The following is a 26,786-nucleotide window of genomic DNA, read 5'->3' as shown; positions in this document are numbered from 1 at the left end:
CCGTCTAGTCGGAGAATAATTTTCTACAAAAAATATTGAATTAACAATGTGGAAAATATTCTTTCTGGTTTTTATTCAGTCACTATCTGTTTTTTCGCAGTATTATATGTATTGTGACAAGGAGAATGTCATTATTTACTCTGAGAAAAATCTGCATGCACTCGATTTCCCGCCTTACGTTGGCAAGGAATGCAGTGTCATGGAACTGAATCTGGCAGTGATTCGAATTCGTTTTTCATCGAAGATGTGTAGTAATGAATCGCGAAATTGAATGACAGCAGAAACAGCGTGACTCGACTAATAACGCTTGTCTATATCTCGAGAGAAATCGCTTGTAACCATTACTGCTAGTAACCATTACTGCTCACGCTGAAATGTACTAAACATATTTAAAGTCACATATGATGTTGCGAAAAAAATTTGTTTATAGCTAAATAAAATTCAGAAGGAATTCTTCATAGATTATTTATTTATCTATTTCTGCAGCGAATACTTACCCGGTGATCAACGACCCGATGATTTGAATTTCTGGACACCTTGTGGTTTAAAACGTTTTTTTTTTCAGGAAAGAAATAAAAAAAGAAAAAAAAAAAAAGACTGGGGAAAAGCATTTTTCTTCTAATATTAATCAAATCTATATTTGTTCAGATGTAAAATTGTTTCTTGTGTGTAATATAGTCATATGATTTTAATTATGTTTCTATTCAAATGTCATATCCGTACAGTAAATTCGAGATACTTTACATTGTATATATTTAAATTCTCCTCACCTAATTAAATTGTTCATGGAAAAAAAAATATTGTAGCCTAAACGTAAAATGGTTACTTTTGAGCTGGGTGCTATCATTAAAAAATCCAGCTTTGTGGGTCTTACATTTGCGGTTTGAATTACGCACATGTTTCCAAGACCTTCTTTGGTTCACTGTAAAGTGATTGCGAATCACACATTTTTAATAAAATGGTTTTTGGTGATTCATGAAAGTTTTTTAAATGTGGAGCTGTCTTTTCCTGTCCATTGGACTTCAATTATAGCACTCAACGAGTTTAATTGAGAAAAAAAAACATTAACTATATTATTAAGGAAAATGATTCAAGTAGCTCAATATAACAGAAAATTGAATATATGTTAAGAATTGGTATTCTCTGAAAGTGCGTTATTACCTCGGATTAACATCATCAACGGGAATATTTAGCCTTTGTGCAATATCATCTACAGTTTCATTTCCTTCTGAAATGATTCCTACGGCTTTAGCGATGGCTTTGGCAGTGATAGGATGATCTCCGGTCACCATGATTACCTGAAATAATTTGATTTTTTTAGTATTAAGATAAGAAGAATATTGCTCAATTACTTATCTAAAACTACACTATTATTTTTTACTCCCTTTTACAAAAAAGGAAGTTTTGTATAAGCGAAAAAGTTTTCACTCAAAATTCGACCTTAATTTCCATTTTACCCACCCCCGAATGAATATTGAGTTTTTTTTTTCCACGCGACCACACGTGGATAAGTGCCTAAGAACGTATAGACACGTATACAAATAACCATTTTCACGATTCCCGAGTTAATTGCAACGAGTTTTCTCGTGACGTCTGTATGTACGTATGTATGTCGCATAACCAAAGAACGGTGTGTCCTAGAAAGTTGAAATTTGGTATGTAGACTTCTAGTGGGATCTAGTTGTGCACCTCCCCTTTTGGGTGCATTCGGTTGTTTCTAAAAGGGTCTTTTGCCCCTTTTTTGGGGGAAATCATTGTTAATTTTGATGTAAACTCAAGTGGTATTATAATTTGGCGATATATCGCCAATATTTTGGTCGCCAAGTTTTGTCGCCAACTTGGGGACAAATTTGGCAATTTTTTTTTTTTTAAATCTGATTTCTATTTTGCCACTGTTGGTGATATTTAGAGACTAAAATACTGAATCACATTAAAATTGCCAGTAATAGGGAAATGACATTAAATTGGAGTAAAAGGAAGTCATGTGATGCACACATCAGCTCGTTATGCAAAAAATTACAATTTTGACATTTATTTATGATGTTTCTAACTATTCTGTGTTGTGATTATATCAAGCCAACTGCATTGTTAGGCATACTGCTTTTACAAAGTAAATCCATACGATTGTATCCTGCAAAAAGTCGGTGAATTAAAAGGTTTTGTATGTTCCGAAAATTACTCAAAGCTATCGAAATTTGATGAAAAAGTTTTGTTTTTGTTATTATAGGAAACTTTTTTTCTGTATAAGTATTAGGCAATGTGATCTTGTTATATCAACTGATTTGGAAAAATATACCACATATTGTAAATGAAAATCTGAGTCAAGGAAAACAATTGCCAAAGAGGTTAGAATAGTAAGTGAACATCTTGACAAGAAGTACAGTCAAGTGCCCATACTTGGGACAGTAACTCTTGGGACATTTTGCCGGATTTAGGTTTAAGGGCTGGTACACCTGTTGGTATTTCACCAGTAAGAAATAAATGGTGTTACAAAATAAATGAATAGTTATCTTTTGTGGCTATGTGAGTTAAACTTTGATGCATCAGCTTTATGGGTTATTTTTATAATTTTGAAAATTTCGAAAAAAAAATGTGATTTTTAAGTATGGAAATAATTGGTTAGCTACGTTAACTGAGCAGAATTAGTATGAATTTGTTTCACAATTTATCTCGGCTATGTACCTGAGTCTTATTTGGGCAAATTCACTCCCACCCAACTTATTCTTATTCATAAATTTGAGAAGTTGTAAATACGCTCCAAACTTGGGACACTGATCCAGGTTAGAATACTCAGGCATAAAAGTGTCTATAAGGAATTTTGAGGAAATAAAGGGCATAATTGTATTAACAAAAACGTATAGATACAAAATTTTGTAAATTGAGGGCTATTTTGATGACAATAAATGTGTCATATCATAACAGGAAAGAACAGTCATCATTGTTAAAAAAAAATTGAATCTATTGATGAGCAAAAGACGTTTCGCAAAAATATTGCATTTATTAGTTCTACTAATGAAAGTGAGTCTCAAAGTATAGATGAGGCTAATTTATTTGGTGTGAATTTCACGTATTATGAAGGAATGAAAATTAATGAGAAAAGATGTGAAATAAGGAACATGGAGAGCTAAAAATAAACTGTGTTAATAGTTATTTGAATTCACCAATTTGGGTTCACTTTTATGCTTCTAAATAAGAGGGGAACGCAGAAATACAGGGTGTTCGAAAAGTCCTTGACACATTTAAAAAAGTCATAGAAAACCAAAAAATTGTAGGAATTTGCGGTTTGCACCGTAATACTTCAAAGGTTCAAGAGTTTTTATGACATCGAAAAAAAAATATGATAACGATTTTAATCGTTAATCGTTTAAAACGATTTAAAAGTTACTTTTAAATCGTTTTTGTTAACATGGGAAAACGCAAAAAGGAATGAAAGTTACTAAACGAAGAATTACAAGCATAGCATATACTGACGCCCTGGCTGCGAAATGCCTTTTTTCTTCTTTTTTTCCCCCTTTTCATTTTTTTTTTTCGATGTCATAAAAACTCTTGAACCTGTGAAGTATTATGGTGCAAACCGCAAATTCATACGACAATTTGTTGGTTTTCTGTGAATTTTTTAAATGTGCCAAGGACTTTTCGGGCACCCTGTATTACATTCAAAAGAATTAAGAAGGCTGGGGAGATATTCAATGTTTTCAGGTGCAAGTGTACATTTTGAAATGATTGAAAGTTTGAAAGATTATATTATTTCTATTTAATGATATTTTTTTCTTTATTGAGTTGTAAAATAAACTTCTTGAAAGTGATAGTTGGTGACCCCAACTAATATCTAATGCTGAATACATGAAAGAAAGATCAAAATAGTAAGTGTCCCAAGTTAGGGGGTAGGACAACGAACTTGGGACAGTGAACATTTTTTTGCTTTATTGTTAAAGGGAGATACTCGTATCTAGGCAACTATTCTTTGTCTTGAGATGCAGTACTAAGGCACATCTTAAAAATGGGATATTTAGTTCGAATGGAAAACATATGATTAATCTGCTACTAAAGTTAAAAGTTCAAAACTGTCCCAAGTATGGGCACTTGACTGTAGTGCCATTTAGACATTTTATGTTACTAATATTGGCTACTCATGGCTTACTATCTGTTGCCGTTTTTCAGTACAATAGTATTAGGCATAATTACACAAAATTTAAATCTCATTTTCTCATTTGTTAGTAAGTGCTGGTTAAGAGGTTATTGAAATTACATAAATAGTAACTAGCATTCTTGTATTATTTGAAATTTGCATTAAACAAACCTATGAATTGAAGTTCAATACTATATAACGAAAAAAAAAAGTATAATTAAGCTTAACGTGCTTCATGAGAAGACATTGAACTTATTCACTATGAATAAAATCTTTTGTCTCAAAACAATAAGAAAAATAATGAATAATAATCAAAAGTCAACTGAATAAGTCATTGCGTTTTAACTCATTCAATAGCTATTTGATTTTTTTAAAAGTACTATTTCATGACGGTCAGAGGAAATTTAGAGCATTGGTTTATTTCACCTTAGTTCGAAAAACCTTCGTCCGGAAACAGTAAAAAATGAGGAATAATATTCAATTAAAGCATTAGAGGATTCACTTCGTTTTAGTTTACACAAAAGTAATTTAATGAAACAAAAAGTGCCATTTTTACGAAAGTCGGAAGAAGTTTAGACCATTGGTTAATCACACCTTTGTTTAAAGAACTTCAATCTAAAGCGAATAACACAAAAATGTGGAACAATAATCAATAGTCAACTGAATCAATGGCAGAGTACACGGCATTTTAGTTTATATCAAAGCATTTGATTAAGAAAACGAAAGTAACATCATCATGACTGTTAGAAGAAATGTAAACTCTTGGGGTATTTCACAAAAAGAAAAAAAAAAGATTGAATCGGAATCTGTACCTTGATTCCAGCACTTCTGCATTTGGCAACGGCATCCGGCACCGCAGCACGAGGTGGATCAATCATGGACACTAGACCCAAGAACCTCAAGCCGGATAAGGGGAAGTTTTGCTCGTCAGCATCGAAGGGATAGCCTGGCGGATATTTATCCGCAGGTAGGATATAATCACAGAAACCTGGAAAAAATGCGTGCATTAAATAACACTAGGTAGAAAATCTAGCTGTGTATATAGTCAGGCTTTGGTAAAAAGATCTGAGATCGGTTGAGGCTTACACAATTTCCTTTGTTAAAATATGGAGGCGGAGTTATCGATAACGATTATTGGCATTGTATCAATCTACGAGATTCTCATTTTTGCAACCAAAACAAATATGAGCTTGTCCAAGGCCAAAAACCTTTTTACCAGGGCTGCGGAGTCGCAGTCAAGAATAAAGGTTTAAAGTTCCAAGAGTTGGAGTCGGTTATTTTCCCTCCGACTCCGTCGTCTTGCTTTTTACCACAGCCTGACTATGAGAGGCATGATAATCAAAGCAAATGATGTAACGAATAAAAAATTTTGCGTGGTAAAGTAGTTTGCGATTTACGAGACAATGTTGCAATAAACTTTAACGTTCATTTTGTAAAAAAACAAAAATCATTTTTCCGTTATATATGCATTTCCTTCAACTTGAGTAAAACTAAAATTTTATATAGTAATTTTTGTTAGTTCCGAAAAACATTATTAATTTCTTGTAAATTGGGGGTATGTTCAGTTAACTGAAAAGATAAATAACAATATAAAAATGCTTCTTAAAAAATGTTTCCGGTAGAATCAACAACAAGTTATCTTGCTCTATGAACTGTTCTTAGAATTTCAGCTACAATCTCTAACCATCCCTTCTCAGTGAAGCAGAGGCTCCTAGAATAAAATTTCTCAAAAGCTTCTATGATTTCAAAAAAAAAAAAAGGTTTTGACTGTAAGAGAGACTTTTTCCTCTGTCTAAATTTCTTTAATTTTCCTGTTAACCGAATACTTGAAACAGAAGTGGAGTCACAGTTAAAACTATGTAGAAAATGCACCACTTCGTTAGAGCCGATATCCGAATTGAGGTTCTGTTCGGGTTGCAATTCGGGTGCCGGTGAAACAAGATTCGGGTTTTGTTTAAAGCTGAAACATTACTGTCGCATGATCGCATCTTTGAGCATTTGTTTGGTGTAGCGAGAATAAAATAAAGAAAGAAGGAAAAATAAATGGGTTCATTCTGTAGTATGTTTAATCCACTTTGTGTAAGTTTCATTAATGTGTAAAATCTGTGAAATTATTCAAAGGGCAAAAAATGTAACTCCATGTTTTTGTTTTTTAAATTGTGCAATTTCTATAAGTTGTGGCAACAGCTGAAATTTTCACGAGTCTCGCGTTCCTTTTAAAATGTGTGGGCTTTTTTTTTTCTTTTAATGTAAGTGGAGTGTGAAATACCTGCAGGAGAATAAATGCCTCGCACCCCAGTGCCCCCAAGGAGGATAGATTCTTCTATCCTCCTTGAGAGCCCCTAAAACTGAGTAGGGCACAGTTGGCCTTGACTTTTACGGGCTGTTGTGTCACAGGGTTTGGTTTGGAGTGTGAAATGTAAGGTAAAATCCCCCTACATGACAGTATTTTTTAATATGGGTTGATTATGTATTTTTCAGTACATGCTTCCAACATAGGCGAAGAAACCGTTTCCAGATTTTTTTTTTTTGAAAATTAAAATGTGTAGTTAAACTTTTTGTTTTTAGCTTTTAAAATAATGTGAACCTAATCACAGAATCCTAAACTTTGATTTTCGTTTGATTTTATAATGTTTTCTTAATCATGTCAGTTGTAGGTTCAGTAACAAAAGGTACCCTTCATTCGGTGCAAACTTCTATTAAGAACCTGAAATTCTATTTCTCTATGGTCAATTTTACTTATTTTCAAATGAAGGGTCCACTGGAAAGACGGATATCCGCTTTTTGATGAAATCTTTATTTTTTGCTTTATTCATTCATTTTTTAGCTTAAATGTTGTTTTTAATTGATCTTATATTTGTAAATGTCTTCCATTTTTTCAAAAATTACTTTTTAAAATTCCTCCCTTTTCAAATTGTCGTTTTATAAGTAAGTAAATTTTCATTTTCGTTTTATTCGAAGATTGGACTTCGTTCATTTTTCCACTGACCCCTTCAAATGCTATACTCAGTTTTTATTTACTTAACAGGCATATTTGAAAAACAGAACTGTGTGACCACTGATGAAGTGGAAAGGCAAATATTAGCCGGTTTATAGGCGGAAATGTGTGCATCTATTAGTTTACAGGGGTGTCAGCTCGTTACAGATGTACACTTTCGTCTCTTAATTTTTAAGACGCAGTTTTGTAAAAATGACAGTCTGTCCTCAGCAATATTTTTCAAAAATATAAACTATTTCCGATCTATATTCTCACAACAATTTTTTTTTTTACTACATAATTTTGAGCGTCGTTTTGTTCTTACATTTTCGGACGGAATAAAAGCATTTTCTTTTTGTTGTTTCTCTTCATTTTCAACTTAGAGCATGCAATAAATTAATAAGGACTTAGTCACATAAAAAACGTGCGCATGGAAATCTCATCACTATTTTTCCGTCTCCCGCGTTAGATTCATTAAGATTGATTCTATCTTTCCGCGTGCCATCCTACTTTGGCCGTGTGCCAGATTCCACAACTTCTGTGTTTTGTGCTTCCCACAAAAAAAGACAAAGAAAAAAAAAATGTAAAAAATATTTTTACCAAAATATTCTAGTTACTACTTTTTCTAAACAACGCATTTTATACAAAATATAATATACTTGCGATCTAAATAAAATATTTCATTAAAAAGATAAAGCAAAAGATTTTTTTCTTCTTGGTGTGAGTGTTTTACTCACAGAGCTAGATCTGAAGGGTTAAGTAGTTTAAAGTTTTGTGAAGGACTGTATCAACGGGCTCAATTTCTTTTAAGATCGAGCTCTGATTTTTTATTACCGTATTACCCCGCATTATCCGACATGCCAAAACCAGCATGCCGAAGAAATTCGAAGTTTCCGGCATGCCGGACAATTCGAGGTTTATTTTGGAACAAAACTGAAGTAAATTACCCCATTCGGTTCCAATCAGAAAGCAAACCATTGTTACTGCTATTCGTTCATAATGTTTTTAAACAAATTATTTTTGGTTCTTTTTTGAGCGGTAAGTTAAGTTTTTATTCATTGAATAGCTGCGGTAAATTCTTTAGCACTGGCTTAGGGGCGGTAACTTACTGCTTAAATGTTTGCTTAGTTTTAATTTAAATTTTATAAAATTATTCGTTATTGAATAATAATTTTTTTTTTTTGCTAAAATGACAATTGTTAGTTAATATTTTTACAAAATTAAACTGTTTAGTAATACTAATAAGATATGTATAGAACTTATATTATTTTTTAAGCTAAACGTATATATTTTATTGCTTTATTATTATTTTTCCTAACCTCGATTTTTCCGGCATGCCGGAAAGGACCAGGCAAGTGATACTAAAAATCTGGTGATCCCCGAATTTTGCGGCCTGCTGGATATTGCGGGGTAAAACGATAATTTATCGATTTTTCTGTCCTTTCTTTCTTCTTGAACTCAGAAACTTATAAAGTTGTGAATTTCTTACCTATGACTCGTTCCCCGAGTCCTCCGAGCTCAAGATATGCGTTGTTGAAGGCCTCTTTCATCTCGTCGTCCATCACCTTCTCTTCCCCGTTGATATAGATGGTCGCGCACCTGTCCAAGATTCTTTCAGGAGCTCCTTTCATACATAAAAGGTAGACGTGTTCATTATTCTCTTCAATATCATGGATTGTAACCTACGATCCAGGAGAAGAGAAGATACCAAAACTTGAAAACGTTGCTGGTGCCGTAGTATTCTGTCGTGGGCAGGAAAAGGAACAGTAACTGCAAATTTTCAATTTTTTTTTTGCCTTTTTGTCACTGTTTTGTTTTACCCCCCCTATTGTCCATTTTTCAAGAGAAGGCACTTAGCCACGCCTTCTCGAACGCAGAGTTCCATTTTACGCGGGGGTGATCGGTAAACATATCAACGCGCTTCTAAATGAGACAATCAGACAACTTTAACTTGGCGTGCATTTTAATGTGCAAAAAAATCTTAGAGTCCTTTACATCACTTGCTTCACTTGTCTGTTGCCGTTTTAGTTCTTCTTACATTTTAAAAACTGCTGTTTTTACAACAAAATGCTAAGATCCGAATATACCTTCTGCCGAAAACAGCGAAATAGAATCATCGGATATCACGTGACGAAAGAGGAGTCAAGTGCCTTCTTGTGAAAAACGGACAATACATAAGCTTGCTTATTTGGTTTCTGCTGATAAAAAAGCGCGAAAAAGAACTTAAATTCTAACTTTTCCCTATTGTTGGTATTGAGTCCAAAACTCGTTTTGTCAAATATGCCGAAAATGCATTTCTGCAGATACTGCCATCTATCTGCCCAGGGCAGTTTTCTAATAAATCAGTAAACAAAAAAGAAGCAGTAGAAATTGAGATTCGATTGACGGAAACAATGAAATGAAGTCAAAAGGATTTTTTAAATAATATGATAACTTGTTGAGAACCGTTAAATTTAGAAGCATAAAAGACTGATTCTTTTTTTTCCTTGCTTAAGAAATCAAGTTTCAAAAAATATTTTAAATCGCGTACGGAGGAGGAACTTACGTGATTTCATTGTTAAATGCTAAGAAAGTGATACGTTTTAGTTGAGTAGTCGTTATTATTAGGTAAATGATGCTTTTGTTTATTGGATTTTAGCACCTGTGAGCTCAACAGAAGTTCTTGTTAACAAACAGTATTGCTGACAGGTTCCATTTATGTACAAGATGTAAAGGAAGTATTAAATAGAATGAGTTGCAATTTTCACGAATTATTGGGTAGTCTTTTAATATCAATGGAATTACAAAGAGCAAAAAAGTTTGTATACTTTTAATACAATAATTTCTTCGATCGCTTGATTTAAAAGTGGTAAGTAATAAAATTTCATCATTTTCGCCGCTGTATCCAACTTATCACCGCTGACAAGAGGTAGACAAGAGTATAAAAATCCTTGGATCAGAGAAAACCCGTATGCTCGAGATAAGAAAAATTGTACTTAACTTTTGAGACTATCTTACATTTCGTACACGATAATTGTGAAAATTGTTGAATGAAATTTGAAAGCAACGTATTCCATTTCTTTGTGCTGTGGCGTAGTTCAGGTCATTTATAACTTTGAAGTAAAAACTGTAGTTGGTTAATCTTTCATACGTTAGTTTTATTTCTATTATATTTTTATTTCCTTCAGGACACTCATTTGAAATTAACGTACGTCAGAATGTGAATATCTCATAGATAGCTTGATATATTACTAACGCGCGTTGGTTCTAGCCATCGATGACGCAAATGGGACGCAAACGCATTACGTTAACAGGCCCTTAGAGCTGACAAATATGACTCAATATATTAGGGATGACATACAAATAAAACTTTTTCTGATGGGCCCTAAAGCCCCAAATCGTAGAATAAGTAGCGACACGTCCGCCATCTTGAGGCTAAACGATGCTTTCTTCCTATGGCTGCTATGGTGAAGTAGCGTTTTTGCTTATTGACTGCGGTTTCCTATTAACTCTACGTTAATCCACAAATAAGAAGCGCCACAGTCAAGAAGCAAAAACACGCTACTTCATTATAGCAGACATAGGAAGAAAGCGGAATTTACAGTGGGTGGGCAAATTATTAGGGACACTTCTCAAATTCTCGTATTTTCAAGTGTGTACTCACTTTTTGAAGAAGTAAACCACGCACCAATTCTTTATTTTATTTAAATTCTGCATTGCTGCTGGTATCATTTCATTGATTTTTAGAAGTTTCAACACTATCAGTCTGCGTCATTTTACAAATAGTATGTGAGGTTATTCCTGTTTTAGGTCAGTTTTGGTGTCTGCCATGGTCAATATGCAAGTAATACTTAGTAATAAAGTTTTTTTTTTCTGCAGTTTGTGGTTGATGTTTTATATTAGATTATAAATTCCTTATTATTAGGTTCATTCAAATGAAACCAGGTCAGTGCGTCTAACTTCACATTAGACGTTAGACGATGCCACGTAACTGCATGCATGGAGACACTATGTATTGGTAGAGAGACTGACGCATGGTGCAACGTTTCACAGGGGTGCCCATCCCCCCAAGCTCAATGGCGCAAAATCCCCCCCAAAAATTTTCCTAACTCTCTTGCTTTTAAATTAGGTTAAACTTAACACTTTTGGCAGTCACAAAGTTCCAGTCAAATTCTTATCATTCGCATTCATTTTATGAATCATCAAAAAAATATTTTTAAAAATTTAAAAAAAAAATCACGAAGTAAGGTTTCTTGAGATAAATCAAGTTACAGAAATTCGAAAACGAACTACTTATATTTGCGACAGCACAAGTAATATAATAGTTTTTTTTATATATATAATAAACTAGTAAAAATACCCGGCATTGCCTGGGTCAGTAATAATTGTGAGAAACAATCGCTACTTTCTTTCGTTTTCTGTTTTAATTGAAAAAACTCAAAACACACCGTTTTGACGTGATTAAAAATCGAGTTTCTTCCTTACTCATAAAAGTAAAATTGCAATAAGTATAAAGAACGAACGAGTATTCATTTAGAAACGAAAACACGAATTGAAGCATATAAAAATTTGAAGAATTTCCAAATTATTAACTAACAAAACAAAGATCACTAAAAAAACCGTGCGCTTTATTTAATTAAATAGTACACACACACACAAAGAAAAAAAAAGCTCTCTACTATGTTTCCCTAAGTGCAAAAAGTAGAGTTTCCAAATGTTTAAATGACTTTCAACTCATGTTTGCTCCGGAGAAGCCTTGATTTATAATTTTCATTATGATTACTTTTAATATTGCTGTTGTAAGGCAACGAATTTTCGTAACACTGGGTTTTATATTTAATCATTTAATGGGGAAATTACATGACATTTACTGTTTTCCATCATAACGTTTTCAAACTAAGTTTTTAGGAATAAATTATAGCCTAAGTTGCTCCCAGATAATGTAGCTATCTATGGTGAAAAAAATGGTTAAAATCGGTCCAGTAGTTTTGAAGATTACTCCGGACATATATACATACAGAAGTAGCCGTTTATGTATAAAGATTTAGGATCTTGTGAATAACTGCTGCTAACACTAAAATAAGTTTTGGCGTTTGCTCAGAACTTCAAATTTCAGCGTTGCGGCTACCAGATTAGATCTATTTACTATATGTCTATATGAATTTGAAATTTATGGTATACATCCAAGTTAAAATGATGATAACATTAAAGTTTTCAGGGCCGTCGCGAGGTCAAAATATTAAGGGGGCAGGGGTATGAGATTTAGCTAGCCCCCTCCCACCTTTTTTCCCTAATATATTTTAAAATACAGAAAGGATTCAGCTTTTGATTTAGGACGGAGTCATTTCTAGATCTAAGCAATACGACCCCTGTCGTAAGTAGAAAATGGACTCAGAACTAAAGATTCTTACGGTTAGTCCCACGGAAAATTTTCGAAATTGCAGATTTAGACGATATTCGTTAAAGTTAGGGAGAGGAGAAGTTTGGTGTCCGTAGCGCGGCAATTTTTCAAAATTGAAACTCCAAAAACGCAGTGTTAGACGATGTTAGGTACAGTTAGCGTGAGGGGAGCGAAGGGGGAGGGGCTAGGGGGCTCTCCTCCGGAACTTTCGAAATCGTCGTATTAAAAACGCTGTTAGGTAATGCTAGGGAGAGGAGAAGCTTGCTGACCCTCCCGCGTCAATTCTTCGCAATTGAGACCTACAAAAACGCAATTGCGGATTGTCTTCGTTTATGTTAGGTAAAGGGGGGTTCGGGGGTTCTTCTTGGAAGTTTTTTCAAATTAAAGCGTTAAAAACGCGATTGTAGGCCGTTTTTGATAGTATGAGGTGGCAGTCAGTTTTTCAAAATTGAAGCTTCAAATACGCAATTTTAGCCGACCTTCGATTATTTTAGGATGGGGGGGGGAAGGGGGTAGCAATTTTCAGACACTCTCAAATGGAACTTTATTGAAATTGTTGTTCTAGAACGCGCAATTTTTGACGATCTTCAGTAATGTTCGGGAGGAGAGGTTTGGTGGTCTATTCAGCAATTTTTAGAGATCAAAACTCCGATAGAAGATTTAGATGATGTTTGGTAATGGGATGGAGAAGGGAGTTCAGAGGCTCTTTCCTGAAACTTTCTTGAAAGTGCAGTTCTAAAAACGCAGTTTTAGACCATCTTTAATGTTAGGCAGAGGAGAGGTTACGTAGCCCTCCAGCAGCAATTTTTCGAAATCAGAACTCCAAAAACGCAATTATAGATTGTCTTCGATTACGCTAGGGGGAGGACGGGGGTATTTTTCAAAATTTAAGTGCTAGAAACGCGATTGTAGTCCATTTTTGGTAACGTTAGGGGAAGGCAGTTTTTCAAAATTGAAGCTATAAAAACATAATTTTAGCCGATCTTCGATGATGTTGGAAGGGCGAGTTCTCAGAAGATCCCCCACGGATATGCTTCACAATTAAGGCCCCAAAAACAAAACTTAAAACTATTTTTAATTATGTTTGCTAAGAATGCAAGGGGGTGGGGTGGGGGAGCACTTCATCGGGGGGGGGGATTTTTTGAACTTGTATCTTTTTGGGCAGTTTTAGACGATCTTTGATAATGTTTATTGGATGAGAATTTCAGGGAGACCTTTACAGGCAATTTTTTGAAATTAAATTATAGAAGCTCAACTGTTGATGAATTTCCTTAACGTTATCGAAGAAAGGAATTCACGGCTCTCCCGCGGAATGTTTTTTTGAAATCGAAGCTCTAAAAACAGAATTTAAGACGGCTTTTAATGATGGGGAAGGGGCGTTTTTCTGAAAGGTTTTTAAAATTGAAGTCCTAAACAGGGACTGATTTACGGCAGGGCATTCGGGGCCTGGGCCGGGGGGCACCAAAGGAAAGGGGGCGCCAAATTTATGTCATCATTTTTTTTTCTTTTTTTAGGGACCAGTGTTCGGTTCCTCCAACTAAAGGGAAAAAATATTTTTGTCATTTGACAATTTTTTAATTAAATGAAAGCATATTACAGGCATCACCGCACTAACCATTGACGTCATCATCACGTCGTCAATCAACTAACCGGGGTAAACTGGAAGCTCTTTTCAAACACAAGCATCATCTGCAAATGCAGGTGAAAAAACGAAGTGAGCTAAAATTATTTTGTTGTGATTAGTGATCTCATGCTTTTCTCTAAAATTCAGAATGTCAGCCTATGATGGCATATTAAAGAAATTTTCTTGCTTGTTTGAATGCGACAAGCAAAATATTCGAGAAAGTGAAAAAATCTTCAAAAATCTTACTTCCAGTAATTTGGAGGAATTTATTCATATTAATTCAATCATTGAAAACGTTCAATCACCGAAAAGTTTTAAAAAATCCATGAACTTGGTATAATGGATACTTTTGCCAATGTAGATACAGCCCTGAAACCGTTTTTGACTTTGCCAATCCCCAATTGTAGTGGAGAAGGATCATTTTCGCTATTGAAGAGAATTAAGTGTCCTTTTGCGTACTCTCATTTCTGATAGTAGATTATTCTCATTAGCGGTATAATCAATAGAAGGGAGTTTGACTGCAAAACTTGATTATGAGGACATTATAGATGAATTTACTACAAGAAAACAAAGGAGAATAGGAGAATATATATAAAGAATCATTGATGCGCAGAAAGCACATTTTGATTTACCTTTACCATTTGTATCATAGTTTTCCCATCTGCGACTGTAAAAAAATTTCTAACATGAAAACCATAAATTCATTTTAGATTTATGCTAAATAATTTATTTGCAAAACGTCTTAATTATTAATTTTTTTCGTATGAAATCAATATTTTAAAGTTTTCTCTCTATCAAAATAATATCCAACACTTACATTCATATTTTTTTGTGTAGGGGGGCACCATATTTGTCAGTGCCCCGGGGCACCCAAGTATGTAAATCGGTCCCTGCTCCTAAATACGTATAACCATTAACCACCCCACCAAAAATTGGTCCCACAGAGAGAGCCGAAGAGAAGCCATATCAGCCAAGTCCGAAACTAGAGGCCCACCCCTTGAGGGTTCCAGGCTCGAAATCGGAGTAATATAAATTTACCAAGTTTTCGAGGTGGAGGGGGGAGGGACTACCAATCTGACAAGGGGTGCCTTGGCTCTCGGCAGCCCTGCAAAAAACAGATGCACGGAGATTGATATTTTCTTGAAATGGTCAACCATCATTGGGGTCCAACATTTTGGAAAGGTTAGTCAAAATCATCTAATGCAAGTTCAAAAAAACTGTCATTTTAAACTTGATACAAAACATGGGAGTAAAATGAAAGGAAAAATCAACTCAAGTTGGTCTGTAAATAAAGTATATTAATATTGGCCAGTCAAGGGCTAAAAAATATGTTATTTTAAAACTTTAAAACTAGTTCTTGTTGATTTCCCCCGTTCTTAATGTGAAAGGCTGGAGCATTAGGGTCAAAATTCCTTAAAAAAAAAAAAAAAGAAGGGAGATTTAAAAATAGTTTATTATATCCATTTTTGACTCCCTCTTTTTCATCTCTGTTACACGTATTAATCGAAAACTGTGCTAGTTCCAGAAAAATTCATGATAAATTAAAATGAAATTAAACCGTCTGATCCCTTTTTGCAACACTCAGACCCTTCCCGTCTCTGGGATGATCTTAGTTAGAAAAGAGACACTACTACAAAATAATGGAAGGAGTGCGTCAAAAAAGTATTATTCATGCATCTTACTAATTCTTGTTGTATAAATTTAAATATTTTTCTTTTCTCCAAAAATTTCAATTTCAAATTTAACCCCCCCCCCGTGGGCACCCCTGACGTTTCATGTTGTACAGTGACAGTGTGGTTTAACGCCGAAGTGAAGGTGGTCACACAAGTTATCGTCCACTACGAAACATGTCCTTTTTTGACCAATAGGGCCCACTCAGGGGGAGGGGGCTCACTCCCTGGGCCCACTGCTTGTCGAGTTCCTGAAACAGGGAACCACCATCAATGCCCAGCGTTATTGAGCGTTACAGAGCCTTAGACGAGCCATTAAGTCAAAACGGCCAGGCATGTTGCCCAAAGGCTTCCACATACGACCAATACGGTGAAGACGACATTGCAGTAGTTTCGGTGGGAAACACTGTAGCTGGAACATTCACCGTGCACCCTTTCACCGTGCAGACCTTTTATTGTGTGACTTTCACGTTTTTGGACCTCTAAAACAAGCTATTCGCAGACGACACACCGGATATCGCAATGGACGACGAAGTGTGTGACTGGGTTCAGTCCTGAATCCGATAGCAATCAACTAGCTTCTTCAAAGATGGAATTGACCGCCTAGAGTCGCAATGGGATAAATGTGCCAACAGTTTTGGCGAATATTTTTGAGTTAATAAAATCGGTGCCGTTACTTTACACTAGTGACCTGGTTTCATTTGAATGCCTTTTTCACGTGATATTGTCAAAACAGATATTTTATGAATGGGCACGACTTCAAACATGTCCCCTAGAAAATGTAGGGAAATACTCCCTTCCACACATACTCAGAGGGTTATTGCAAGTACAACTGGTGTTTCTAAGTCAATAGCTGGACATATCAAAAATCAAACTCACCAGAATATGTCACTGGAAGCTGATCGCTTCGGAAAATGGGGCTGAAAACATATCACCAATGCTGGTAGCGGCCACCGAATCAGTGATATTGACCTCAAAAATCGCAAATGGAGTGTAGCCGGTCTCACTACGATGATGATGAATAAATAGGGCATTGAAGTTTCCACCAGGACTGTCTGGAGACGATTGGTTGAAGAGAGACTAATAGGTCGCCGGTCGTCAAAAAACCACGCCGCACCGAGGCTAAGAAAAAGCGTCTTCAGTGGGCAAAATAACCCAAAAAATGACTGTTGAGGACTAGAATCTTGTAAGTACTATTTGTAAGTAGTGCTATTAACAAACAATGTTATTATTTTGATTAGTTTAATGTTTTATAGGTATGTCTCTGACGACTCAGCATTTAGCATTTTGGTTGACAAAAGTTTATTTTACCTGGGCTCCCACAGGAGGGGTCGAACGCCACTTGGGGAAGCTATTCCATCAAGACTGTTTTGTAGAAAGGATTAAATGTCCGAAAAGCACATAACCCTGAGTCCTCGAACGGTATAAAGAGTAGTGATGCGTTTTCAACCACATTTTTTGCCTACGCTATTTGCTTTCAGTGACTTGTTTTGGTCATTTGAGTTTTTTGATGTGTGCAACTACTGAGACTTGGAAACACCTGTTAAAATTGAAATAGCTCTCTATAAATGTAAGGAAGGGAGTAGTAATGCTTTTATTTCCCTATAGTTTCTATAGGGCGCGTCTGAAGCCTTGCCCATTCTTTAAAAAAACAGTTTTAACAATATCAAGCAATAATACAAAGCAAATATTGTAATTTAATCGCAAACTGTAGCAACATTGCTTTATTAATAAGTGTTACTCGCAAACTGTAGCAACATTGCTTTATTAATAAGTGTTACTTAAGTATTAATTTCGCAGACACCAAAAACTTTCAGAAAAATATTTCTAGAATGCTTAACACAACCTTAAGACAACAGCTGTTTTTACACATTAGAGACTAAAACAGGAATAACCTCACATATTTGTAAAATGACGCAGACTGGTAGTGTTGCCACTTCTAAAAAAACATTAATAATCATACCAGCAGCAATGCAGAATAAAAAAAAAATGTGGTTCATGGTTTATATTTTCAAAAAGTGGGCGGACCTAAACTAGAAAATACGAGATTTTGAGAAGTGTCCCTAATAATTTGGCCACCCAGTGTAGTTCCAAGATGACGAACGTGTCGCTTTTTAAGCTTTGATCTAGGGCTTTAATGGGCTCTAAATTGAAACCTCATAACGAAAACTTGAGGTCCTTTGATATTGAAGATCACCCAACAATTGGATTGGCAACAATTTGCTTGTAATTCTTCTGCAACCTTGTGTGATTTTCCTATAAGTCTTGCTTTGATTTTAACGTGAATGCGTGCATACTGTACCAATCGAATTTTTTATTTATAATACAGTACAGCAGCAAAAAACTACAATTTCACTTCATTATCTTCCATTACTGTGTGAATCCAGAGCATTTTTGGACACTTCATAAGCTAAAGTTAAGCGATAAAGCTTCCTTTAAAAACACGTGGAAGGTATTTCATTTGCTCTGCATGGTTAGAATTATCGCTTGTACAAGATAAAGGACTTACGTGATATTTATTAGTTGAATTAAATGGAATTTCACAGACTTTAGGGTTTTTGTTCCGATATCCATTTACATTTCCAACAGCTAACTCCATGCATTTCAGGATAGCTGATTCAGAAGCATCCCCAGCACATTCTCTGCAAAGAACAAGTTACAGAAGATGTAATTTTTGAGCATGGAATCAATCATTTTTTTGCGGTCCCTATCCACCGCACAAAAACAAGTTTGGGTGTATAACGGAAAAACACATTCAAAATTGCTTAAATTGCATTAAGGTTAACTCATCTAACATGACGGTACTTCCTAATATGGAGTCATATCCATGTTTTGTTTACTTTTTTTTATAAAAGCACTCGACATCTTTGGAAAATGTCGAAGCTAGTTGTCAAATAGTCATTTCTTTATGTTGTGATGTGACAGTGTTCTGAAAGGCAGCTGTGGATGTTAAAGGTGTTTGCTTCTTCCTCAATACTGAAATAATAATAATAATAATAATAAAACTGGGGTGAAATTTTATGCTATTTCACAAGAAAATATGTACTTTTTTTCCATGCTCAAAAATTACCATTTCATAGATTGATAAATTAAACAACAATAAAAATATAACTCGAAATGACTAACTAACGCATCTAAAAAAGACGGAATTTGATTAGTACTTGAAGAATGATGTTAGAATATTGCACCAGAGTAAACTGACTTCAGGCAGTCATTTACAAAATTATGATTCCTACACATCCCCCCCCCCCCCCGGCGTGGGAATATAGGAACAAGAACATCATTTATACACTCTAAAAACAATAATTTCAAAAATGACGAAAAAATACTTAAATTTGAACATATCGCGAGTCAAAATGGCTCCGACTACGTGGTATCTAAATTTGAAACATTCAAATACTCATCAAGTACTCAAATCATCATGTGTGCTCATTTTTGAGGTATTTGTGCTCATTTTTGAATGTGTAATAATTTTAAAACTGAATATCTTTTTGAATATGAAATAATTCAGCAAACTATTTGAAAACATGGGTACTCATGTTTGTAACAAAGGGTTTCAAGGAAATTTGAAAGCATGAATGTACTTATTTTTGAAAACTTCATTTTTCTCAGTGTACCTTTAAAGACATGGGCAATTCATATGTTACGCATTAAAAATATTTCATTCGCGAGGCAGTTAAGATGTGTGCTGTTGAAAAGTTATATACACCCAAACCTGTTTTTGTGCGTTTTTTTTTTTTTTTTTTTGTGCGGTGTATGAAAATTTCAATCATATTGGGACTCAATTGAAGAAATTATTTATAAAACGGACAAAGTTATCTTTAAAATACACTAAGTTATCTTTAAAACGAACGATTTTTTATGCTTTTTTTTTCGGTCCCTATCCACCAAAAACAGGTTTGGGTGTATAACGAAAAAATACATTCGAAATTGCTTAAATTACATTACGGTTAACTCATCTAGCATGACGGTACTTCCTAATAAGGAGTCATATCTATGTTTTGTTTACTTTTATAAACGCACTCGACATCTTTGGAAAATGTCGAAGCTAGTTGTCAAATAGTCATTTCTTTATGTTTTGATATGACAGTGGTCTGAGAAGCAGCTGTGGATGTTAAAGGTGTTTGCTTCTTCCTCAGTACTATAATAATAATAATAATAATAATAGTAATAATAAAACTGGGGTGAAATTTTATGCCATTTCACAAGAAAATACGTAATTTTTCAAAGTAACGGTTTCCGAAAAAAAAAAAAAAAAAGAAAAATGGAATAAAAAGTAGAAATTTACCCTGTTTTATGATGCCCAGGACCACGGATCTGCAGGACCGTGCGTTAATAAAGCCCTGCATTTGATAAGGCAGGAAAACTTTATTTGTAGCTAATTTCAGACGATGCATTAAAAAAAAAAAATCAAAATTTCTCAACATCTACCGGAAAAAATTTGGAGCTTTGAAAGGAAGCTTTGATGCTTCACTTTTCGCTTCACTTGCAAATAATATATTCTCATGCTATTATGATAAAATGAAAAAGGTCATATTTACATAGCATGTAACATACCTTAACCTCCATACTATAGCAGTAGACAACAACGAATATATTATTTGTAACAGCGACGGTAAAGTACAGTGTGATTCAAAAAGAATGGTAGGGTTTCAAACGTGTATTTTCAAAAGTAAAAGTAGTACAAAAACGAAACTTTTTTTTACTTACTTAAATCATTCCAAAAATATTCAATGTGCCTGGCACCCTAAGGATATGACACTTGTAAGCGAACTCCCGCTGTGCACTTTGCAGCATGTCCGCAAAAGCAATTGCTGCAGTGATCTGATTCTTTCAATTCGTCAATATTAGCAGGTAAGTTATCGCAAATTAACAATGCAAACACAGATTAGCAGGACAAATACAGTACAATTTACATATCCCCACAAGAAAAAAAATCACAGCGTGTTAGGCCTGGTGAGTGAGGGAACCAATCATAAGGTGCTGAATCAACTCTACCTTGACTGCCAATCATAAACACGTCATAAACATAGTTTATAGTTTATGACGTGACACTTAGTGGAAGCCATTTGAAACTTTGAAATTCCTACTTCATTCGAGCTACACCAGAGAGCTGTCTGTCCAATATTCACAAATCGGTAGCCGTATGAAAACCTACAACTCTTTTCGAATCACTCTGTATTTGTTGAACATTTGTTCAGTGAAGCCATTTTAATAAATAACGGTGATTTACCTCTTCAAGATTGGAATGTTTTCTTGTCCCGCTTTAAAATCTGCTCTACTACAAAGACAACATACTCTAGATAAAGCTTTCCAACCTATAGATGTTTTATCGTACTGCATTCCTAAAAAAAACAAAGAAAATTCTGATGACTCAGATTATGTTTGAATTACACAAAGAAATGATAAATAGGAGATAAAAAAGGAACTGAAGCATATATGTAAATATTCGGCAAGTATATCACTATATTTTCGATCTTTGGTATTGAAAAGGTCAAAAAACCCCCCTTTCAAATGATCTGACATCAAACCGTGACTGTCGTTAAACTTCAAAATTGTAGAAATAATTACGATTTTTTAAAGCAAAAATAGTAGAAATTGCGAGGTAGAAAGTTCTCCTTTGTGCAGAAATAGAAAAGGAGAAAAAAGAACACTATTGTATCGCGATTACGCATAATTTTTAGAGTTGTACTCAAATATAAGTGGGGTTGAGTTGGTTCAAAAAAGTACGGACTGTACAAACAAGAAACAACATCGGGTAAACCAGCTTATATCACCGCACCCGGAATAGAAGCTGCATCCCTCGTTCTTTTTTTTTTTGTAATGATTGATAGAAAGCAGTCAAGCGCTTAATATATATGATTCAAAAAAAAAAAATTATTTCACTAAAATAGTTTTTGCCCTTTAAATATAGTAACCATAGTACAAACCTTAGTACAAAACTAAGTACAAAACTAGTAACCTTAGTACAAAACTAAGTGTAAGGTTTGTATAGAGTACTGTGTTTATGAATACTATATTCTCCTTTATAAGGCCTGTAGTGTGTGGCGTCTGAACCATACAATAAGGGATACTGGCCGCACTGCATTCCAGTACAGTCGACACTCGTTATAACTATCGCACATCATAAAGACCACTCCATTATAACGACCAGTGGTAAAAACCCCAACTTTAATGACCGTTCTGTATCGTCTCACCTATTACAGCGAACACTTTGTTTCTGGTATTTTACCCAATAGAACAAATTTATAACATGAAATGACCTTGATTATTGTAAATGGACAAGCTGCAGAAAATCATCAGTGTTCAGTCATATGTTGCGTCAAGAAACGTAGCTTATAATCGTGTTTTTAAGTCCCCCCTGACCCCTCTATCAGATAAGCTTTTTAAAGCCCCCCCCCCTACAAACTATTTTCTGCTTGAATTTCTGAATTAGAAGAGTAAAGAAGCCTCATATATGACTTTGGAATGAGCGAGCTTCAGAAAAGAAATAGACTCGAGCTATACTTGCTTTCTCGCAATAAAAGCAGTTTTAGCTTTTAAGTCGTATTGTCATTTGCGATGAAAAATGGATTATTTTTAAAATGAGAACTGTAAACACACACCGGTTCACATGGTTGAATAAAAATTGAGTTCCGTAACGCTGTCCGATGCCAAATGTTTTTCAACAATAACTAATGGTAGCTGTGGCGCGGTGAGATGGCGGGTGAACTGGAAACGGAAATAAAATACTTCAGTTTGTAATAGGTAGGTTCAGCGAGAACGTGCAAGCATTTAAATTTATACTGCTCGTTCGATCTCTTCGGTTTTACCTACTACAAAATGAAGTGTTCCGTTTCCGCTTTCAGTTAATCCATCGTCAATCCGTTGTCAAGCTTTATCTGTTTGATAATATCCAATTACAGGTGTGTTCCTCGTATAACACAGTTAATTCGTTCCGTGTAGTATCAAACCGTGTTATACGAGACTTTTTCAAAAATAACATTTTTACTTACTTTAATATTAATTATGTATGTGCATGAGAAAAATCAAGTGAAGATGTATCGTGTTATGTCGAAACCGTGTTATACGAGACTTAGAAATAATGTAAATCAAGGGATGTGTACAGTGTTATATCGAAACCAAGTTTCATAAAAACAAAGTAAAAATTTATTAGAGTTATCAACCATTAATAGAATGTATTTAACCAAAATGAAATTCTATCTTTATAAATATAACATTCGAGTTATATCAAAACCATGAAGCATTAAATTCAAGTTTCGTACCATGTAATATCGAAACCGTGTTATAATAAACGCAAATTTGGTACCGTGTAATATCGAAGCCGTGTTGTAGAAGTAGTACCAGGTTATACGAGGGACGCCTGTACAGTGTTGTGATATCCGGCCAGTCAACTACACCAAAAACATATTCTCTCTTCCTCTCTATCTCAGCAGTCCCAAAACAATATACATCGTTAACAAACTTCAATGGAATTCTTTAATGCTTTTTTTTAACATTAACAGTAATAAACAACCAAAAAGTAGGTTTTAAAAAAATATATTGTCACCTGACTGATCTTCAGTGGTATCTGCTTCGATGATCTGGTTGTCGAACCACATGTGGGCTACTGTCATTCGGTTCTGGGTCAAAGTTCCGGTCTTGTCTGAGCAGATAGTAGATGTTGAGCCCAAGGTTTCGACAGCTTCCAAATTCTTTACTAGACAGTTCTTCTGGGCCATTCGCTTGGCAGTGAGTGTTAAACATACCTAAATATATGACGAGTTAATGTTAATTGACAATATATAAAAAACATTCGCAATCAAAACTGGATGCACCGTTGAAAGATAAATGAAATATAATGTTGAAATTACATGCACAACACTCCTATCCCCCTTTTTTATTCAATGTAAATTTTAATTTTTTAGGGACCGATTTCTTTTCTTTACACTCACATGTAGTTTTTCCAAATCATCAGAAATTAAACGACCGTAACAGTCTAAGATTTGCACTCCTTCAAACACACTGTTTATTAGTTAACTTCGAATTAAAAAAAAAAAAAGATTTGGAACTTAGCTCGAAGTTAATCTTTTCCAATGATCAAATTTAAGATTATGTTAGAAAGTAAGGCTATTTACTGGCATGAGGATTGAATTCTGACCAAAGGAAAACCTTTTAAATGTATGTTTTTATCAGCTTCTTTTTTATGCCTATCGTAAATTGTATCTAATTTACAAAAATAATTTAGTTGGACAGTCGAAAAAAAAAAGTCTTCCACATGTTATCCCCTCAATTAACGAAATTTTGTGTAGGACTAACTGAAAGGATCAGAATTTATTTCAGCGAATACAAAAAGTAGTTCAAACTTACACCGCATTTTCAATGAAATACACATTTACAACTGGTTGATATTTCATCACTTCATCAGATGGAGCTTCTCCAGGCATTAATCTTCTGGTTAAGGAAATCTTAAAAAATCACTTTACAAGATAACATTTCTTCAGCCGCCAATCTCGTGATCTGTGGCCTTCCGGTTCCCCAGACCTCAATCTATGTGACATTTATCTTTGAAGGTATTTGAACCGCCTTGTAAATTGTCAAAATCTTACCAAGGAACCACACGATTTCAGTAATCATGGAAAAAGTTCAAAATGGTCGCATTCGAAAGAGCATATTTAGACATTTTTTTACCCATAAATAGTGTGCCCTCGTCTCTTCGTTTTCGAGATATAAGGGCTTAAAGTCTGCCGAAATCTCAAGAAAAGTCGCTAGATTTAAAGACTGACCTCTGTGAGGAAAAAATATTTAATTTTTAATTTAAAACAGAAAAAAAAAATCCAAAAAGAAAACAAAGGATAAAAAATGTCAATAACCTGCTCTTCAAAATTATCGATATCGGAAATTACATCATGGATGGAGGGAAATAGTTATTTTTGTTCTCAAAAACTGTTAATATAGTCGACGTTCGTTACAACAACCCCTGACGTCCGAAGAAAATCTGCCACTACAGCTAAAAGTGGGTATAACGTAAATGCACAACATGTTGCATGTTTTTTTATTCATTTTTAAAAATACTGGAATAACTTTTACAAGTTATGTTTCAATCAAACTACACTGGCCTCAAAAAGTTAAAATACAACCGGTTTTTTGCGTCTATCTTGCAAACGAATGAATGTAGAAACAAAAAATTTGGAGGATGTGTGCATTAAATAGTTTTTTTATTGAATGCGTCATAGAAATTTGTATAAGTGTATTGCAAAAACGATTTATAACAAAAACAGCAACCTTTGCGGAAAAGTTCATTCTTGAAGAAAGCAACATCACAGTGTTATGTAGTAAAATGTCATAGAAACAATACAAAAATGTGTTCTGATAAGAAACGTGTCCCCCCTAACTTAAATGCATTGGCGGCATCTATTTTCCATGCTGTTTATTAAGTTGTCGGACACCGGAATAGGAAGTGACGACCAGACACAGAGGAAGTCTTGTTCTAACTCATGTAACGACCTAGGAGGAGGATTTAAAGCAGCAACCTGTCTGCCAAGATAGTCCCAAAGATGTTTTATCGGATTCGGGTCTGGAGATCGAGCTGGCCATTCCATTCGTTCCAAATCGTGGTCCTCAAGATACTCCTCAACAATCCGAGCTCGGTGAGGTCGTGCAATACCTTCCATCAGAATGAAATCATTACCAATAACACCAGCATATGGGCGGACGTACCGATCAAGAATTTCATCCCAATATCTCAGACCAGTTGGAGTTCCTCCATGGAACAAATTCATGTCAGTGTGACCACCGAGCGAGATTCCTGCCCAAACCATTCCTTGGTTCTAACATCTCTATAACTGTGCTTTTCAGCAGTGTTCGATTGACGGTATCTAGTGCGCTGTTCCCTTCAGATCAGTAGACGCCCTGAATCAATCTCCAATGTAAATCTGGACTTGTCTGTGAACAGCACAGAAACCCATTGCTGCTGGGTCCAGGAAACACGTTCTCTTGCCCAGCATAAGCGGATCCTTCGCTGTGGTCCGTTGAGCTGAACACGCACAACCGGTCGTCTTGCATAGAGACCATCATTGTGAAGACGATTTCGCACCGTAGTAGCAGAGATTCTTCTTCCTGGTGCCACAAAGTGGTTCTGTGCAACAAGCTGATTCATAGTACTGGTTCTTTTCCTTCGGGCCGAAAGAACTAGAAAACGGTCTTCTACAGGTGTTTTAGCTCGTGGTCGGCCTGGAGCAGGTCTTCTGAACACACGTTCTTCTGATTGCTGTTGGTCCCAAGATCTTGAGCAAGCAATTCCCCATCATGGAATTTTTCAAAAAATAACATATACTGAAAAAAGGTGCCAAAACAAAGATTTCATAACTAAAGTTGTAAATTACTTTTTAATTTTCATACGTACCTATAATTGTATACTAATTATTGAACTATTTTATTTTTTATTTAGCTTATTTCAAAAACCTTTTAGCAATAACATTATTTACTTTATATAGCTATTGATATTACGTTTTAAGACAAATGTTGTCAATTTAGAAAGGTAAATAAAATTTCTCTGTTTAATCAAATACCCCGATTTATCGAACAACATTTTATGGAGCGGACGATATTCGATTAAGCGGGGCCGACAGTATATCTTTAAACTTAAATCTTTACACATGGGTTAATTATTCCAAACTTGCAATTAAAAAACCCAAACATATTAAAAAATTTAAAATTCAATTCGTCGTTTTTTTTTTTTTTTAAACTTTGACATCGTTGAAATTAATTTTGTTACATTATATTTACCTTTATTTATTCATCTTTTTTTTAACCTCCTGATACATATTTTTTCCCCTTTTTATGCAGTTCTATGATCATATCTAAAAACGCAAGAGATAAAACATTTGCAAAAATTCTAGTTCTTTTTGTTACATTTTTGCTCAGAAAGAGTGAAAGAAAAAAAAAAAAAGAAAAAACTCTGTTACCTTGTAATGAAAATGAACAAATATTCAGAACGAATTTCCAGGTTGTAGAAAGGCATTTGA

At 34.8% G+C, this 26,786-nt stretch overlaps 1 protein-coding gene across 1 annotated transcript in view; it reads right to left on the bottom strand.

Moving 5' to 3' along the window:
• LOC129222759 (sodium/potassium-transporting ATPase subunit alpha-like) overlaps nt 1-26,786 on the bottom strand; it is a 219,185-nt gene that overhangs the window by 29,972 nt on the left and 162,427 nt on the right. The window contains exons 9-14 of the mRNA XM_054857287.1: nt 23,330-23,528; nt 21,014-21,125; nt 18,290-18,422; nt 8,596-8,788; nt 4,942-5,117; nt 1,162-1,298 (exon numbers count right to left, since the gene is read on the bottom strand). Of these exons, the coding sequence (XP_054713262.1) occupies nt 1,162-1,298; nt 4,942-5,117; nt 8,596-8,788; nt 18,290-18,422; nt 21,014-21,125; nt 23,330-23,528 (950 nt within the window). The remainder of the gene's footprint in view (nt 1-1,161; nt 1,299-4,941; nt 5,118-8,595; nt 8,789-18,289; nt 18,423-21,013; nt 21,126-23,329; nt 23,529-26,786) is intronic.

Source organism: Uloborus diversus, chromosome 5 (assembly GCF_026930045.1).
Source record: "Uloborus diversus isolate 005 chromosome 5, Udiv.v.3.1, whole genome shotgun sequence".
NCBI classification, from domain to species: Eukaryota; Metazoa; Arthropoda; class Arachnida; order Araneae; family Uloboridae; genus Uloborus; species Uloborus diversus.
This window is presented reverse-complemented; position numbering and strand designations above follow the sequence as displayed.